Source organism: Prinia subflava, chromosome 4 (assembly GCF_021018805.1).
Source record: "Prinia subflava isolate CZ2003 ecotype Zambia chromosome 4, Cam_Psub_1.2, whole genome shotgun sequence".
Lineage (NCBI taxonomy): Eukaryota > Metazoa > Chordata > Aves > Passeriformes > Cisticolidae > Prinia > Prinia subflava.
The window spans coordinates 45,572,344-45,592,808 of NC_086250.1; the positions used below are offsets into that span (position 1 = coordinate 45,572,344).

At 37.1% G+C, this 20,465-nt stretch overlaps 1 protein-coding gene across 1 annotated transcript in view; it reads right to left on the reverse strand.

Moving 5' to 3' along the window:
- The window catches only part of CNTN1 (contactin 1), a 227,315-nt gene that overhangs the window by 19,611 nt on the left and 187,239 nt on the right, over positions 1-20,465 (reverse strand). Inside the window, exons 15-19 of the mRNA XM_063396635.1 lie at positions 17,479-17,599; positions 14,192-14,350; positions 10,862-11,011; positions 7,079-7,149; positions 3,555-3,789 (exon numbers count right to left, since the gene is read on the reverse strand). Coding sequence (XP_063252705.1) covers positions 3,555-3,789; positions 7,079-7,149; positions 10,862-11,011; positions 14,192-14,350; positions 17,479-17,599 — 736 coding nt within the window. The remainder of the gene's footprint in view (positions 1-3,554; positions 3,790-7,078; positions 7,150-10,861; positions 11,012-14,191; positions 14,351-17,478; positions 17,600-20,465) is intronic.

Below are 20,465 nucleotides of genomic sequence, written 5' to 3' on the forward strand. Positions count from 1 at the left end.
TGTTAAACATTCAATCTGATCCTGTGGTACTGTTATACTTGTTTATGTTATACAGGGACTCTTCTCACTTTAGTATTTTGTATTATTTTCAGTAGTTTATATAATTTTCCTGACATCACTGAGCCAAGTGTTAGTCTTTAATCTGGTTTTTCTTGAGTAAACTTCAAGTCCAGTGATGATCTGTAAGGAAAATTACTCTGTAAAAACAAAGCAATGATCCTGTTACTTGGCTCAGACGACGTATTTTTATGCTTCAACAGATTTCATGCTGAAATTTATGTAAACTGAAAACAGCCTTCGATAAACAGAATGAAGTATCCAGTGATCTTTTACTGAATGGGACAACAGATCACATATTATATACATCAGATTTTTAAAGTTAGTTACACACAAATACTTGTGTATGTCACTTCATCCTAACAATACAAATTTTTCATGGGACTAGGTATTAAGATACTCAGCTGTCCAGTGGCACATACAAACTTGAACATAGGTGTGAAATAATCCAAAACACCTTTCTGTAAGTCATACAGCATAAGGTTGATATTGTTTGCATTCTTTGTTCTGAACAGCAGCCAGCACAGAGTACAGACCATCATAATATGATAGACTTTTATCCAGGGCTTAGAATACTAAGGTCTAGTTTCATTTCACTACTGCTTGAATTTTAAATGAGGTAAGGAATTAAGAAAGGCATAAACTTAGCAATGTCTGTACAAGATAAAGTTTTCCAAGCTAACAACAGTTCTCTGTCCTGAATCTTTTGAAACAAGTTGCAACAGACAGGCATGGCAGCCCTAGCTGAGGAAAGCTTTCATATACTTAATCTTCCAACTGGGCATCCAGTCAACTATGCATCAAAACAGCCCCCATTAAGAAAAAAATCACTAGCATCTCTCATGAAAAGTATCCTAGGTAACAAAATAATCTTATATGCAAAGTTACCTTTTGTAATTGTCTTTCAATGGCTGTTAATAATGCAAATGTGTAATTAAAAAATTATACATTATTGCAAAATTGTTTTTACAATGACAGGAATTTAGATAAGCAAGAGGCCTGTGCACTCATTACTAGCAATCATTACTCACTACTAGCAATGGCAGATATGACTAGCAGTTGTCAGACATGGAACTTGGCTTATTACATGTGGGAACACAGAAATTCCCAGCCACTGAAGGGAATAACAATGCCCACAGTTACAGCTGGAGACATACAGATCTGTTATAGAATACACAACTTAGTGGAAAAGCTGTCACTATATTTACGTATATATGGATATTTATACATATCTGTATGGAACACTGCATGACCATATTGCTCTAAGAATTCCCCAATACCTTTGAGAAGTTGTTGTTTAACAGTAACACTTGCTGACTTACAGGTACAGAAGTACAGGTGGAATAGTTGTGATCATCTAATCTATTCCCAAATCATTGTCAGACTCTTCTCTATTTTATCAATTACAGAACTTTCCAGAATATTTCATACTAAAAGGTTTCTGCTGCCAGGGCTTTTGCTGATACAATACTTTAACAACACTGCATCTGCTCGTGCTTGTTTATGAGCTGCAAATAATTTACATCCTATTTATCATTTATTTTCCATAAATATTTTGCAACCTCTCTGAAGCCAGAAAGAGGAATCAGTTGCTTTCTTTCAGCCTTCTAATTCAGTATTTCTACAAATAAAAGGAGAAATCATGTGGTCATAACAATATATTCTCTTCACTGAGAATATGGTGGTCGTCACACTATTATCTTCTAAGCAAAACTATACAAAGTTCAGGCTGACAGCCAGTAAGCACCCTACAAGGTATGGAAGTGATTCTGTTCATGTCCTGATGCCAGGAGACAACTCTTTCCTCAATGCTCTTCAAAGTAACTTCCATTACATCTCTTGGAGAAATTCCTTCTAACCTGCCTTGAAATTCCTGGATTGGATATAGGCAGTGGTCAGGGTCACAGCTCTGCACAGGAGCTGTGAGCCCTACTGGTAAGGTTTGTATTCTTGTGCTTGAAATCAAATAAGTAGGTTCACTAAGCTGCTATTTTTTTTGCTGTCTGCATCTGGCATCATTTAACCACAAATGTTTTTTATCAGGTGTCTGGACTTCTCTAAAGTCTGTGTTAGAACATCAGCAGCCACTCAAGTGACCTCTTTATCTGGAAGCTGGCACTACTGCACATTTGCTTTTCCTCTGTCTTTTTGAGCTACTACGCTCTACCATGTCCCTGAACTTAGAGACCCTACAAACACACTTGGCACTCCTGACATGGTATGGATAATCCTAACATAAACACGTTATCAGTCAGGTGTTGATAAAAGTCTCTGAGCAAGGATGGATACTTCAGTGTTATCTAACTGATACTGCTTTCATTACACCATAGCTATTTACTAACTATTTATAAATTGCAAAAAACCCTCTGTGTTGCTGCAGCAGCTGTTGAAGATGATTTCCTAAGGTGCGCTTTCCTAAAAAAAAGATTAGTATTATCCTCCCCAGCCAGCTTGGTATTGAGGACTCTTTTGTCTTTTCTCTGTGTGTGGCCGATTTGTGAGGGAATTTCCCATTAGTGCTAACGGGAACCATGAACATAAATCTTCCATAAAGTACACAGAGTACAGAACAGAATTGAAGTGTGAGAATGTGGCCCTGTTATCGTCTCTCTCCTCTTGGCTCTTTGGTCTACATCTGCTGACTTTGTGAAGGAGATTTTGCTCTATGGAAAGAAAAATATTAGCAATTCTTTGAGTTTCTGGCAGAAATTAATAAACTGCATTTTTTAGAACAGGCCTGAGTGATGACAACGCAATTAAAGATGTTGTATATATTTCTTCTGATTTAAGGTAAACTTTCTTCTAGTACTTTCTCTCTTCTGCTAAGTTTGGAGCTGTCATTTAAACTTTAATCCTAAAGATCACAGCATGTGAAATAAGTACAGTAAGAATTAAGAAAAATATTTTAATGGAATGTGAAAGAGGTTTTTATTAAATTACTCACTTGATAGCTCTAACATGCAAACCAGAATAAAGAATGTTACAGGAATAATTTTTATGAGACTCTACACATGCTGGAAATGTAACTAGATACAATTGAACTATCATTCCTTGACAATTTTGGGCTAAATTCTGATGCTGATCTACTAAAATACTAGGCTTTAGTGTGGTCTGTTAAGAAGAAAAAAACTAAGCATATGTCAAATCCATGTATTAAAGACATTGCTGAATAAAGATCTAAATGTTTTAGGTAACCACTGTGAAGATAAGAATTTCTTTTTCTATATTCTTAAATCTTTTACCAAGCTGTGTGAAGAATCTTGCATGCTGCTGTGTATTGCTTACTGCCAGCAAGTACAGCCAAGTGTTCTGCATCACACAGAAAGCAGAAAGTGGAAGTTGGCTGTTCAGAACGAGTGTTCTATGTGACCAATGCACACCCTCCCTGCTGAAAATGTATCCTGCTACACTAATCAGTGTCAAGGACCAGGTTCTACTGATGTTGGTAGTGCTGATCTGGACCCACAGTGTAAAACTCATTTGGAACATTTACTCACCATCTTGTGCTGAATAAATGACAGCAGTGAGACTGAATGGCCCATCTCCTTTGTTGTTAAAAGCTTTCACTTTTACTTGATACTGAGTTGAAGGTGGCATTGATTCATCCTTGTGGACATATCGGCCAATTTCAGGATTAGTAACTGTAACTCTTCTCCATTCTTTCTCACCAAATGGCTTGAAGGCCACTATATAACCAAAGTTATTGCCATAATGGTATTCTCTTGACAAAGGCTGTGGAGACAAAAAATAAAACATTAGTTTTTGCTAAACAGCTAGGTCTAGAATGAAATATAAATAATGCAGAAAGCATTGATATGTACATTGTAAAAGGACTGAACTAAACCTCCATTTCGTTCTGGTGTCCTTGCATGGCTTGTTTCCACCCTCTTTAAAAATAGGCACTCTTAGGTCTGCAGTATTGTATTTGCTAGGAAAACATTTTAAGATCTTTTTCCTCATCTGAACTCAGTGCAACACACATCATGTTACCTCCCACAGAAAGAAGCTAAGAATAATCGTGTAATAAAACAGCTATAGCTAGCAAAAAAATACCTAAGAATGAGGCACAGCAGATATGAGCACACACATCATACTATGCCAGTATAAGGGTCCATGTATGTGTGGAGATAGATATTCTTGCAAAAGAATCACAATGAAGAGAAAATAGATGTGGCTGGCCCAAATTATATTAATTTACTGGAAGTTTGTCACCTAGGTAACTGGAACAGCTGACAAGGAAAGATGGACACAATCAAAGAATGACTCATCCCACCACTTTTCACTGATGATGGAGCTGATCCAGCTGCTGATTTAGACTATCTAGCCTCTAACTGGTAAATCTTCTACTGAAACAACTCCCACTTTCAGTACAGGCATTAAAGGTACTTATTCAAAATATTTCTTAAAAATATAGCTAATTCCTATACCTAGGAATACTGGAAAATACAAAATTAAGGAAGACTATCTGCCATAATGGATTTTTCTTCTTTTACCAACGCTCTATATTCAGCGATCCCTTCTCAGTCCATGGAGCTTTTACAACTATTAGACACTACACTCAACCAGCCAAAAACAAATCATTCATCTGTGCATCAGGAGGCTGACCAGATGCATTCTTTGAAAATAAGCTTCCTGCATCACCTTTTTCCCTAATGGAAACCTCACAGAGATGAAACAGCTTATCTTGAGGCAAAGGTCTTGGAGCAGTGACACAGAGAGTAATTATTCTCCTTAGGTGTTTGCCTATTACTGCAGCACTTCAGCCAACATGTATGGAGATATTCTGTGCAAGGTTTTATGAAACTTCAGTGTAGCTGATCTTCTGAATCTATCACTGTAACTAGCTGCTTAAAATAAACCAGAATTCGATCTCATATGCCAAAGTAAGCAGACTGGATGAGGCCCTAGCCTCAGAATGATTTTCAGCCAGAGCAAACTTTAGAAAGCCAGGACCTGCACTTAAAAAATACATTCTGAAACGTCTTATATGAAATTTGAATGTAGCTTTCCCTCCAATGGCTGCACATAATAAGTAGGTATAAATAAGTAAATAGTTTGTAGAATCCACTGAAAAACTTTGAAAAAACAAAAGGGAGAGGGAAGGACAAATGGGGAGAAATGAGGAAGAATGGGTATGCCACTCCTAGCTCTCCTTCTCAGTTCCTCTTTCAAAACAAGTCTTAGAAGAGCTTTGATTGCATCTCTGGCTGTCTCATTCAACTTGGGCTTATGAATCACAGCAAAAGCAGAAAAAGGGTTGGCAGCAACATGTGAACCTGCCATACATTTTGTTCTTCTCTTCTTAATTAAGGACTATTTAGAGTAGCATATGCAAATGTCAACACATTTGAGAGAATCAATATATATTTTTATCTTAGCCTTAGAGATAGATATATTGTTGTCTGTCAGAATCCATGAATCTAAAGTCTCTATTTTAAAACCCTTGCTAGATACAGCATAGAAGATTCTTGGGAAATAAATATCTGAAGCCATGCTTAATTTGTCTGACTAAAAGAGCTACTCAAAACAGATGTGAAAAGCATAACATTAGGTGAGAGAAATAATGAAAATATAAATCTGCCTGGTTGTACAGGAAATACTAAAGCAGTCTTGTACTTCTGATCTGGCATTAGTCATTATTCTCCTGGTTATATTTTCTTTGTTTAGTCTGGTCACCAGCCAAGTTACCACTGTATTGGAAATGCCATGAGTACCAGTCTTTACACAGAATGCAAGACGCAGCTCTATAGTTTGTCAAAGATTTTAGAAGAAAAGCTTATTAAGTAAAATAATCTAGGTCTTCTGAACCTGTCCATTGCATGTGTTCTTTTGTTCTTCAAAAATAGGAGACCAGAATTACGCCAATTAGGACACATTTACTTCCTAATCTATTATTAAGAGAACTAAGATATAACTTTTCCAATATATTGTAGCAGAAGTGTGGACCTTCTTTTTCAGGAACTCATAAATGTTTTCTTCACTGCTAAAATACTTAGGAAGACTGAATGAATATTTTGTACTCAGTTAAAAACCAAAAATCTCCAAAACCCCAAAACAAAACTCAGCCAGGAAAGCCCAAATCTGATAGCTCAAAGATTTGGCTGTCTCTTTCTGTCATACTTGAGAACTTTCATAGACATATATCAATCCTAGAAACAAGAAGAAGGAAATATACATATAGATTAAAAATCTGCATATTCCTAAGGAGACTCCCTATACAGCAACATATGCTATTAGAATTATGGCATCTTTACATTACTTCCCACAGGAAAAAGCACTCTTCCTAGAGGAACAGCTGCTACAAATGAAACAACCATTGCCCAAAAGATACAAATGGCACAATGTGCCTTATGTATCTCATAGCATTATGACAGTGAACAGAACGGTCAACAGAAAACAAACTTGGTAATATTCTCAAGCATAACATAACCATCTTTCTTTGCCAGAGGTAATGCTGCTGTAACTCTGTTTTTCCTGGATAGTGATGGGCTCTGACATGAGTCCAACAACATTTTTTTTAATTTCTTCTCCCTGGCTTACAAATACCCTGCAGTAGATTTCAATTCTCTCTTCCATGCTACTTTTGCTTATGCAATTTAGTTTATAAATCCTTATCCTCTCTTGTGTTGCAGCTTTCCTTTCCTCTTACCTTGGTGTTTCTCTTCCCTTCTTGCTTTACCTATATCCACAGTATAGGTAAGTTTTCAAAACCATTGCTTCAACAGCAGAATGAAGACTGCTTTTAATGATGCATTATCATAGTCAGTATGTGTTTCAATATCTTTGTTTTAAAATGTTTTAAATGATATTTTAGAAATGTCCAACACATATACCCAAAAGGTACTCTCTTCCTCATTCCTTTTCATGTATTTTTTCATAAGATAAGTCTGGAAACCTACATATAATATACAAATCCTGTTCTCACAAGACCCAGACACAAACCATCCACACGTTCCAGGAGGAGCAACATCAGATCTAAGGTATTACAGGTTTCGTGCCATCTTGCATGCGCAATACTTACCATCCATGTTATTGTCAGCTCTCGATTGCTTCCACCCCCTCCTCCAACATCAGAAGGAGCCACATTAGGAGCTAGTGAAACAGAAGAGACAAGAAAAATTACTACAAAGTATGCAGCAGACAGCTGCAAGGCCAATGAGCACACGTGGCACACAATTAAAGTAATGACGGTATGCAATCTGCCAAGACTAATGTATAGCTACTGCTTCAGGAAATGTGCCAGCTGTAACCATAGCTAGCAATCATTCCTTCTCCCTGTATGATCTACAAATATTTCATTGAATATTCAGGAATGGAAAATTTCTGCTAAGTCTTAAAGAAGCTCTCTGTATATTGTTCTTGTGCTTTCTCAGATGCTGGTATGCCAAGGGCTTAAGCACTGTGGACTTGCATGTGAATCTACCTTAACACACTGTGATCAATCCTACCTACTTCAATGCATTTACTTGCTATGTGTAAGGTTAAACCCACAGGTCTATCTTTGAAGCACTGGCAGCCTAACTTCATTCTAGATTAGTGGCACATGTCTTCTTGATAGTCATGTTCAGGATGGGACGATGTACCTAAGCAAAACTGGCATAGCACTTAGTAATTTACTAATTGCATTTGCAATTGATATTCTGTGTAATGAAATGTGATCTGCTGATCTATCATTGGTGCACAGCTGGTGGTAAAGCAGGATACTTTCAAGGACTCCATTATAAATCATTCCTATATTGTCATTTCTCTCAGACTCTTTGCACTTAGTGCAATGATTCTATTGCTATCCTCTATGGTGTTTGTGTATTTATCTCCTGTCTCACTCAATATGGACACACAAAGTACCACTGAAAACTTAGCACATGATAGCCCACCTACAGGGCATTAAACACGCCTCAGATGTGCATGTATGAGCTACATGCCCTACCTAAATTAACGTGTTATTTGCATAAAAACTCTGAATAGGATCAGGCATTTTCTCCATCAGTGAAAGCTGTAAGTCATAGTGCTCAAGCGCTGTGTAAGTAAAATATTTGCTGAGGCCTTCTCTGAGGGTCAGCTGAAGAGGAACACAGAGCAGAGCAGAACAAATGTTTTCAGACAGGATAAAAATATGTAAAAATAAATTTAAAACTGTAATCAGCACTCAATGCATGGTTTGCATTATTTATTTCTGGCCTTTCTGAAAACAAATCAGTGGAGATCAAGACTAAACATACATATGACAACTTGAGAGAAAACTCTTGTAGTCACACTTTCTATTATAAAATATAGCTTTAGAGCTATGTTAGAAGTGGAGGGTTGCTAGAATGCTTAAGTAGTCAAAGAAGATAGGCTGCCAAAGAGCAGAAATAACCTGACTGTTTAAAGTCTAACAAGTCATTCTTTTCACAAGAATCTTCCTCATTCTCTCAACCATTAAATCGAGGTTTCTCTCTGTTAAGACCAAATAACTAACTTAGACAACTATAGACAATGCAACCAGAAGCTAAAATACATACAACTAGACCTTGAATTTGAAGAACCATTGAATTTCAAGAAATTACTGTGAATGTTATTGATGAAGCAAACTGTTTCATTAAAAATATAAAACCACTGCACAGTCTTAGCATGCTAGTAAGTTACTGAAATTAGTTATCTACCAGAAGGGAGACTTCAAAATTGAAAAAGACACTGACAGCTTTTAAGTGTAACAGACAGTATTTGTCACCCACATAGTACAACAAAGACACAGAACTGTTTGTTGCTGTTTAACACAGAAAATGTTAACAGTAACTACAATATGTGGACATGGCTGCTTGTTTGTTATTTATTTTTTCAGAATTACATGAAAATGCACATGCAGTTGTGCATCCTGCTTCTGTGGTACCCTTGACATTGACTGTGCAACCCAAATCCTATTGTTGCTTATAACAAATTCCAGCTCCTGGTAGAAAACACACCTGGGCACAGACGTTCATCTGCAAACTGTAAATTATTTATATTGTGTTTTGTCATGACAAGAAGGGCTGACTGATGCCTAAGAAGACTACATTACCATTTTGCATGGTTTGCCAAAAACTGTCTCACAGTCTGCCAGAGCATGGTGCTGTGCCTGGGAATCAGACAACAGAATAATGCACTTCTTGCAAAAGATGTACATCCTGCCACAAAACTGGAAGGTATGCCAGTTTTTGGGGAGGCTACAAAAATGCCATAAACACGTCACACTGCAAACTGCAGGACTCTACCCCTATTCCACCTCTTAGCATTATTTCTCTCCTTATCTGTGTCTTTTCTAACATTTCAAAAATGTCTATTATCCACCAGGACAAAAGAAGCATGTGTAGATTTCTCCTGTAGATTCCTGGGCCTTCAAATGCAGCTCTTGAGCCATAAAACATATGATGCTAGTAGTCAATTTTTTAGGTAGTGATTATCTTTTACTTTAGTATTAAAGTTCTGTGGCTTTTCCTTCCCTATCCAAAATAATTTAACCAATTTCTTTTCTTTCTCCCCAAGCAAAAAATTTTAATGGACCAAATTAGTCATAAATGAATGTTTTGAAATTTACAATGCAAATACATTTTATTTTGAAAATACTATCTAATCAAAGTTATGACCTAGCAGGTGTAATTGCAAAAGTTGTTTTTCACACTTTGGTTTTTCATTTTAGTTTCAAGCTATGGGAAACAATTGTAAAGAGATCTAGACTGCCAGAGAGTGCTACCCTGTGGCATACAGGCTTTGTAGGATACAATCTTCATGCAGTGACACATTACCCCCTAGAACACTGCTCTTATCTCCTCTGTACGTCAAACCAGAATGTATTATCTGGAATAGTAACAACTAATTCCTCGTTTTGGAGAATTCATTATAAAAAGGATGTGCCTAAGCCTAAAGAATATCCTTAAATATGCTCTGAGTTATTAGCAGTAAGCAACCAGACTGCTAAGAGAGTACATTGTCTTGGATAATGTCACATAAGTGATGTGAAGTCAGAAGACACCACACCAAGCCTGCAATCACAAAAAATTGGCATCCAGCAGAACACACATCCTGTCATGTATGCTTTAGTTAGAATACAAACCAAATGGCAAATGGACATTTTTCTTGTTAAACACATGCATGTTTTTTCCTAAGTCCTGAACCACAGTCCCAAACATGTGCATGCACACATACACACACAGCCTGGCAGGCAGATACAGTGGGGGATGTCTGAAAGATGCAGTGTGATTCTGTTTCAGCAATGGAGATAAATTTGCCATATCATGATGCCTCTTTTCTGTCTGCTTTGGTGCAATCACATCTTCACAGTTTGGTGCTTGCTTACTGCAATCTGCAGCAGTGGGTGGCTGAAAATATATTCTCTATACACTGGAGCTTATAAAGTGCTTTTTTAAAAGTAAAACCTAAAAATTACCAAATTGGTGAACTGCCCTGGTTTAGGGCAAATTTTGAGAGGAAACCTCCAAATGGGGTTCCTCTAGAGTGTAAATTCAAGCAGACCAGCCCTGCAAGAAGGGAGCCAAGCTGGCTTGTTACCCCTTCACAGGCCGGGAGAAAGAAGCGCTTTCCCGGGGTTTAATGTGTGTTCACAGAGGCGTGTTCAGCTTTCCATTGGTTTAACAAAGTGTCAGTATTCCAAACTAGCCACTGGTTGGTTTTGTCAGGCTTGGAAGAAGCTGTTGGCAGCTCCTCAGGGAGAATCACTTCTGTGGCTGACTTTTCCCCTCTTCACCACAAATCAATTAATGCAAAACCAGCACATTAACAAAAATGTAAAAACACATTTTAAAAAACTTGACATTTTCTGTTTACGTACGAGCGCCTTCAGTTCTAATCCTCTGTGATGGCATACTGGGCTCTCCTGTCCCCAAAGTGTTTGTTGCTATTATCCGGAATTCATATTCCATCCATGGAATTAAATCAATCACTGTAGCCGATTCCATATTTCCTTCAATATCTGCTGGGTCTGAAAAAAAAAAATATTAAACGCTTTAGAAAACAGCATTTTCACACTTAGGTCAGCAACAGTGTGGCTGATTGTGACAAAACTTGCACTATTCTGCAACTACACATAGGCAACTAAAGGAAACCTGACGTTGTAAATCATCACATATCACATTTTACAAAGAGTACCCCCAGCAGTGACTGGGAATTTGGAAACTATGACACTATCTTGGATAAACCCTTATTAACTTCTAAGTTTTAACTGGTGTGAACTAGTATATGTAGCTATGAGATTTCCTTACTAATTACATATTGTAACTGCAGAGTTTCATTTTACCTACAGACAAATGCAATGAGAAATCTGTAATGCAGAAACAGTAAAATAAAAATTCATTATGTGACAAGGACAGACAAGTCTAGACATGTAGGGTTCAATCAATTGATGAAGAGTGATTTATAAAATGTGATCCTAATCTGGTGCATTTAATTAGCGAGCATGTTATGACTTGCTATCTGGTTCCGATCAACGAAGGTAAATGTTCTTGTAATTCCTGTGAAAAGACTTGATACTGTCGTAAGGACGAGCTTCCTTACCATAAATAAAATGAGTAACCCATGACAGTCTGCAATTCACAGACAATAGGAGTTGTTCTACAGCTATCTGCAGGATATGGAAGGACAGAGGATTTTCATTTATATACAAACAAGAGTTGTTTGTCAAATTAGTCTTGTGTTCAGAGAAGGATGAGAACTGAGATATTCTCCACTGGAAAGGCAGCTGATTTGGAACTAAAATAGTAATGCAATGCCTGCAAAAAAGCCAGGCAACAACAGTGTAAGGACTAGATGGTGACACCACTTCCCTCTTACTAATAATCATTAAATTTCATTCCAAAGTGAGGTACTGAAGGAGAAAGGAACACACTTTCCATTTTTCTTTCTACCTGCCCATCATTTTCCCTTATTCAAATTATTTTTCTGTCTAGTTAGTAAAGCTATTGCAGATGTCCCATGTCATCCAAGTTGTGGTATAAATTTAACATTCTTTCAATGTCCTTCCTGGACATCTGATCTCTTAATTTAATTTTACTGTCCCACAGATTCTCAGAATAATTATGAACACTTGGCACAATGAGAATCTAATCCCTTTAACTGGAAAGAACAACATAAATGTAAACAACTTATTACATAATCCATTCATACATATGTCCATACTGTGAAGTAGAATACACTTTCACAAAAGTGTATTCAGTATTATGAAACCTGAGATGAATGATTTGATTGGAAGAATAATGCTAGGAGTAATAATAACAGTATTTCCAAAAATACAATGTCAAAGTATGTTTTCTTGTTTCACACATTGAAAATTAGCAGCATTAATTGATAGCCAAAACATTTGGTGACAGATCAATTTGGACTGTCCATCATGCTTCATTAATCTCAAAGTTCACACTGAATCAAAATGGGAGCAGCTCAGCAATTAAGTAAAAGCTTGCAGTGATGTCAGTGATGGTTATGCTGATAACTATGCTGATTTTACCTATTTTCAGGGAATCATCTATTTGTCAAAATTCCTAAGAGTGGTTCAAATGAAAAAGAATTTTGAAGACACCAGAATAGTTACTTTCAACTTTTCAGAAATTAATAATGTATAAAGATATATCTTTTGTGTTAGCATCTTTAAAAAGGAATTCAGTAATCTAGATTCCTCCCTGTCCCACCCAAGATGTAAATCAGCATTCTTTAGGGTAAGATTCAAAGTCTGACTGCATGTCTCACAGACCATCTCAGTAATTCTGAGAAAGCAGAGAACTTCAGAAATGCAGAGAAGTTTATCCCATCATGCCTATAACACTGCAAGTAGGGAATCTTCCTGAGAAATGAGAAGAGTGGTTTCAAGTCTCTGCTCTGAATCAAACAGAATGAAGATCTGAAACCAACACTTATGTTAACTCTTAGACCTCCATTTCCAGTTCCAGTAACACACAGCATAAAACAGAACAGTATCAGTTGCCATCTGAAATTCTTTAAATTTCCTTATTTTCTTTAATTGAAAACTATACAATTAATAAGAAATAAAATTAACTTATCCTGAGAAAAGCAGAGGGGAGTCTAAAAGGATCCTCCCTCCTATATTGTTACTGAACCAAATAATATTTAAACAGCTCTAATTTCTACATTAACTATTTTTAATGGAAGCCATTAAACAAGGTACAAGATAAGAAGGGGCTGGGGAACCTTCTGGGTTTATTTTCCAAGCTACTTTGACATAAAATTATCAGTGCTGGCTGATAAAAGCAATCATATCCACGAGAACTACATATACTACATAGTCTGAAAGAAAAATACAAGACAATAGGCCTACTATATCTAATTTTTTACTCTAAAAAATGTAACAGATTTTCAGTTCAATATGTCAGTCTATTTCTTACTCATTTGTAGTTTCAAGTGAAAACTTAAATGGAAGATAATCACTGAAACTATTAATATTCTTAGTATTTAGAAATGCTGATTATGTGATATCCTAATTCCACAAGAAAGCACTTAAGTTGTAATTTACAAGGGCGGGAAAAGGAAACATATTGATAGGAAAATTCTGTATAGCTTGTGACAATGCTATTGTTCATGATGCATTCAGAGATAGTAGTAGCTTAAAAATATTTAAAAATTTATGCTTTTATGTTTAATCTTGCAAAAAAAAATTATGTTAGCATGTCCTGTGCTCAGGTAGGTTCCTCTTTAACAGCAATTTTGTGGCACAATGATGACATCCAGTGGTTAGAAGGATAATCTTTGCTATGTTTCCTCTAGGGATGCCAGTTTTAATGCAATTGGAACTTGGTCCACTCCCAGAAAAAAGCAGACAATTTTAACCAGCTTTCTCCATAACAAATACAGAAACAAAGACATTCACTTTTCATCTGAATTAACCTGCAAATAAGTTGTTGTGAGTCCAGTGCTTGATATTGAATGTTTCAGGCAACAATGAAAGAGGCAAAAAAACAGGTAGCAACTCTGATCAGTTCTTTTCTGTATTTCTTAATATTCAGTTCAGGCCCTCCAAATGCTGGGAACAAAACTGACAGGACAGTAAACCTGTGACAGACATTAACAGCATCCCTTCTACTGTGATTACTTTCTGGTTAGTCAAACTTTCTAACAATCATGCTTTAAAACTTATTACTTTGGGCATTACTCTTACCTGTTTTGGCATCTTTCCACTCCTCAGATAGAAAGGTTTTTGACTGGATAGTGTATTTAGAAATAGGACTGTGATTGTCTGTACCACGACTCCAGGTAAGTGCTACAGCAGTGTCTCTAATTTCTTCTACTCTTATACCTCCAGGGGGGCCTGGAGGACCTGGGTGAAAAAAAAGAAGATAGTGCAATTAACAAATTAAATATGCTGAAAATATTGAAGTTGATCAACTTTAAAACTCTTCAGAATGATTCAGAGGACAGCTGCTCTTGGATTTTACAACTACCAAATAAAACTTCCTGATGCCTAATGATTCTGCCTAATCGATATTGAGATAATCTTAGGTGAAGAGATGATATTTTGAAAATGTTGCTGCTCTTTTTACCAAATAAAACTGAACTCAGAAAAAAAACCTAAAAAATTTTCCTTCTCAAATTCCACCTAGTGATGACCTTACTGGGCACCCACCTTTAACCTACACTTCTGTTTGTGCCATATAGGCCCTGGCTGCAAGTTATGTGGAAAACCCTGTAACTTATTTTGGAGAAAAATCATACCTTAAAAGAGATTTCTATAGATCTCTTCCCACTTTTCTTGGCCTTCATTTTAACCCAATGTACTACCCTTCAATGTACCCCAATGTATATTACTTCAACAGGTTCAAAGTTCCTACAAAGTTCTGGTTTAGTTATTGTGCTTCTGTTTTATATGAGACAGTGATGTGATACATATTAACTGTTGTCTTAAAACAGATACAATGCATTAGGACTACTGGGACATATTTTCTGCTTCAACAATTCAGAGATAATAATATGCCAACATGATCCAGATAATTATCCAACAACCTGATTGAACAAGTCCCAGAGAATATTAATAAAAACCAACAATAACATAATATATTTCTCTGCACTATTTACAGAGAAACCACAGAGAATCAAAACAAAACAACAAAAAAGAATGGAAGGAGATTTCTACATCAGATCTAAACATACGGTGTGCCAAATTTAATTTCATCTCTTGAGCTCTTTATTTTCTCCATACAGGTGAGCAAAATGACTCAAATGAAATAAACTGAATCAAAAGCATATACTAGCATACACTGTTGTTCCTTTGTTTCAATGAATACATCCTTCAAGCAAGCAATTTCATTCTTTGGACCTCCCTTTCAAGGTAAGGACTAAATATCTCATTGCATATGGAAACAGCTTACTCTTCACAAAGGATCCATGAAGTAGAAGTTGTTAAGAGCTGACTTTTAAGATGAGGGTTGTTGGTCAGCTCTCCACCCTGGTAATATGGGTATTTGCTATCCCAGCTCTCAGGACACACATAGGTAAGGTCTGATGAGAGACCCGTTCTCCTGCAAGACTGTTTACTTCAGAAGCCCTCAGGCTGGAAGGTGTGGAAAGGTTCATCAGTCCAAACAACTCTTCTTTCTTCAAAAGGTCCTCTTACAGCTTCTCACCTCACCATCAGCTTCTGAAAATGGCATGCCTCAGGAAACAAGGGCCATAGGAAAAGGAAAAGGCTCCATAGGAAAGCTGATACTGGATCCACAACTAACCTCAAGGTTGGGAGTTCCTTTAGCAATGGGGCACAGTTCAACTGGGTCTAAATATAGTGGGCAGAGCCGGGTGCTGATATGGTAGTCCCAGGTACCAGGGGCAGTGAAAAGGGTGCACCCAGGTGACAAACTGCTGCAAATATCCAAGCAGTCCATCCAGGAGGCAGCTACCCACAGCACAGGCCTGAAGCACATCAAGGAAGCAGGGCTAGAGACAGAGCTGGAAGCAGGCACGTCTGTAACACAGCCCCAGGGAGGCCAACACAGGGCCAGCAAGGTCTGTAGGTGCACGGGGGGCCTGCAGAGTCTTCAGCGTACTAACATCACCAGCAATTCAAATGAGATCACACAGAATAATCCATATGAACTATGAAATTGTTTTGTGGACAGCCAAAACATCTTCACGTGCCTGCAGTGACAGTGCCTATCCTTTACCACACCACTGATGAGATGCTGTGGAACACAGCTCTTTGTTTTCTTACTCCGCTGTTGCCTCTTCTGTACCAATGCAGTGAAACTACAATCCCACATTTGTCGTATTTCATATTTACTCTTGGCCTGGGAAGATGCTGAGTCTTACACTCACAAAAAAAGCAGCTGTAAACAGAACTGTGTTCATTGTAATAAAATCTAAATTTTGAGAATAAAATGAATACTAATTTCTTCTACAAAATAGTCTCTGAGCAATGACTCAAATTTCTGGGTTGGAAGAAGAATCAGGAGCTTGATAAAGCACCTTGTCTTTTAATTTTTAAAAGGTATTTGCTTACATAATACTAAGGCGTATGAACAGATCCTACTCTTTCACTTCGCAGATCTATTCTGTAGTTTCATCACTTACCATATTTGCTTTGACATTTTATCCAAAACTGATGACATTTCATAGGCTGTTAATACCCAGCAAAAATTAAATGCAGCAATATTCAACTGCACAACACTCAGAGATGACAGAAGCTCAGAACCACGACACTAGCTACACTTCAGCTGCTACACAGCTCTGTGGTGTAACTCCAATGTGGGGCAAACACAACAGCAAGGCAGCTCAACACACAAGTTGTATCAGCTTTGAATTGTCAGCAAAACAGAGCAGTAGCACTTCAGAATGTGTTATGCCCACAGGCACAAAAGAGAGCAAAATGCCCAAAGGACATTAACTCACGCTATTAAAACTTCACATTGTAACAGATCTTGTAGAATACATCATGAACAAGAACATCATTTTGAGACTGCAGTAAAACTTAACAGACATGAATCAGATAAAAGCTGAACCTCAGATGTCTTGCTTTCTGTAATTTGAAAACTTAGAAACTTTTTAATGTAGGCCTAGTATTATACACAGTAATTTAATCCATACAGGTCTATGAAAAATGAGAAGTGACATAGAAATGTATCCAGAAGATACATCAAAATGATCCTTGAAATCTATTTTTAATAATGAACACCAAATTAAACTATCTAAAAATAGCTTTCACTTAAGGAAAATACCCATAAGCAAAAAATCCTTATTTCTTTTCAGGAAAACTCATGCTCAGTTAGACCTCTAAACGTCTGCAACCAAATCAGTACCATGAGTAGACTTTTATGACTCGTTTATGCACTTCTCATTTTAATTTCTGCCATCTGTTGATGAGAAATCACATATCCTAAACAATCAGAAACTCTCTTGTCTTGGTGTCTTGTCTAGGTGAAAAGCATCCACATTTCTGTATTACCTGGAGAGGCTTACCTCTTACCACAAGGTCAGCTGATGCTGAGGAGTTGTCCACGATTGTCTGAGCGGTGCACATGTACCTCCCTGCGTGCCGCAGCTGAACATTTTTAATCAGCAGCTCTCCATTGGATTTAATCTGCCACAAAAACAACACTTAATGAAACTGGCAAACATCTCTATGCAGCTATGTGATACCTGTCTACACATCCCTCCCAGCTGACTTACAGTGGTTGCTGTTTCTAAAAAGCAAGTGCTTACTTTGAAAATGGATCACTCTCAAACATACATCTGATTTATAGGACAGCTGTTGAAAGTGTCTCCTGTTTCCTGGGGAGCTGCAGCTCTTTACTGGATGTGAAAAAACTAGTCACCTTAGTAAATAATTATTAACAAGTCAACATTTCCCTCTTACTTTTTGAAGCCCATATCTGAAGACAAAATTGAGTCAAGAATTTTTTCATAAACCAGTCAGATGATTTTTCTGCACCATTACTTGGTTTTTTTAAACACAGGATTATTTACTGACATGGTAGCATGTCACGAAGTCCTACTAAGAGCAGGATGCTGTCTGGCTCTTCCTTTTTAATCTTAAAGCAGCACCTGAGGTTTTATCTCAGAGAGGCTACAAGCACAGCCTAAACAAAGGTGCACCAAGAGCTGCCCTGTACTCCTCTGCCCTCCCTTGCTGCTGAGGCCCCTGTCAGTCTGGACATGCTCTTCCCCTGGCTCAGCTCTCACTGCTCCTTGAACAGCAGGACCCCAGGATACATTCAACAAGGCTCATAAACTCATCTTCCCAGACCCTACTCCTTCTTTAACACTCTTCACCTGTGGCAGACTCTTGGGAAATACACAGCCATGCTTTCAGATGGCTGTGTGGGCCACTGGCTGCCTTTGGCTGTACAGAGAGGCAAACAGAATATAGCATTTTTATCCTGTGACACTTCTGAGTAACCAGATGTGCACCTGTAAAACAACAAGTAGAACAGGGACCACTACGTGCACCACAGCTATTTCTTAATGAAAAACACATTTTATGTGCAGACTTAAGTGCTAAAAAATGACACACTTGAAATATTTTGCTTATCCATCCTGCATTTTACTCCGGAAGATTACTAGGCTAAATCAATGGGTTATACATGTGCTAGTCATAAAGGGATTTCACAAAAACCCCAAATGTTCTCTCCAAAATACATCTGAACTTTCATGGGAGTAAAAGTGCTACAAAAAATTAACACATGGATTTATACCACACTGTATCAATAGGTACAACATTCAAATTTCCTAATTCACTGAACATTGTTCAAAAATATAACTGAAACCCCTCCCCAAAATGAAACATTGAGATAACTTACTGCAATGCATAGAACTTTACATGCAGGAATAAAAGCAATTCAGATGCAAAATGGTATGTACAAAAAGAAACTGCAAAAAAATTTAGATGTAAGAACTAGTGCTATCATCATTGCAGATTCTACGTAACAAAAAGATCTTCAAGACAATCTCAAATATTATAGCCTGTGTCTCTGCATTTAGACATTCAAAAGAAATGAAATAAAGCTAATGCCATCTAATTTATGTTTCCTGATTGAAAAGGATAAGGGAAGAAAGTAAGGTTAAATCTTTTCCAAATGCTCTGAAACTAGAATGAGAGATTATAGTCTATATTTAGGGAAGATTAAAATACCCAAATAACACTACCCTTCTCCTTTCCAGACTCCAGTGAGGATTTTGGTTGCCAGCTTCAATTTCTGCTGGCAAAAAAATTCAGCACAAACTGAAATCTGTTAACATAATTTTTTTTAGGTTCAACATAAGAATTCACATATTTAAGAAATTACTGTGGTAAATAAATAATTGGATGAAAGAAGAATCAAGCATACATGAAGTGCTTGATTCTGGCCAGTAATACTTCAGCTGATTGCCTTACAGGGTCAGCAAGGAAGGCAGATTACAGTGTGCCTTCTCTCTTTTTGAGTGACACAAGTGCTGCTAGCAAGGATCAAACAGATCTGAACAATCCATTATTACTGATATATTTCAGATAATTTTTCTCTTAGTTATTATTAAACTATTTCCAAGTGTATATTTATATTTACGCTTTTCACTCACGGCTAATGACATGGCTTTTAATTTGGTTTGTCACAGTGCATGCAGCCTACAGAGACAAGGAGAGTCTGGGATAGTGTCATTTCTGTGCTCATGCCTCTCCAGCTTATTCATGAGAATTCCAAGGAGACTGCTGTCACAGACAGCATCCTTTGAAAATCTGCTGGAATTACTGCATAAGTGAACACCATCTGGCTGAACACCAGATTAATCACATGTGAGCCCTACAGTGGGCTGAGCAATTCTGTCAACAGCTTCCAGGGAGAAAAATCAGTCAGAGTGTCAGTAGCTCTATGGGAACAAAGAAGGCAGCTACCTGCTCCTCCGTCCTCCAAAAAATTACAAAAAAGAAGCTGCAAATCATCAAACTCTTTGAGTTTTCAGTTCCTGTTTTTCATTTGGTTGTTGGATTTTTGGTGGGCATTTTTTTTTTTTTTAAATTCTGCTCTTATTGGTTTTGGTTTTAATAAAAAAGGCAAACAGATCTCTATTTGACTTCTGTGTATTCGTTTATTAACACGAAATGTCATCCTAGAAAGAACCACAGTGCCTGTGATTTTCTGATCATTGCTTGCATTTTTACCTCCAAATAAACTTAAGCAAATGCTTGGAAAAACAATAAGGTTTAGAAACAGACCAGAATTTTCATAATCGTATTTCTCCAATAACAAATTATTACAAATTCTTACTAGGACTAGTACTGACTAATTTCTATGTTAGCATTTTAATTAAATACTTTATTGCATTTATTAATGGTGTGCCCATATAGTTGCCCTAACAATAATTTCTCCTATGGGAACATGGTCTTGTAACCTAAATAACAAAAAAACAGATGGAAAAATGTAATTTAAAAAATCATCAACCCATAGATATGGTGTTGCATTTTGTTGCTT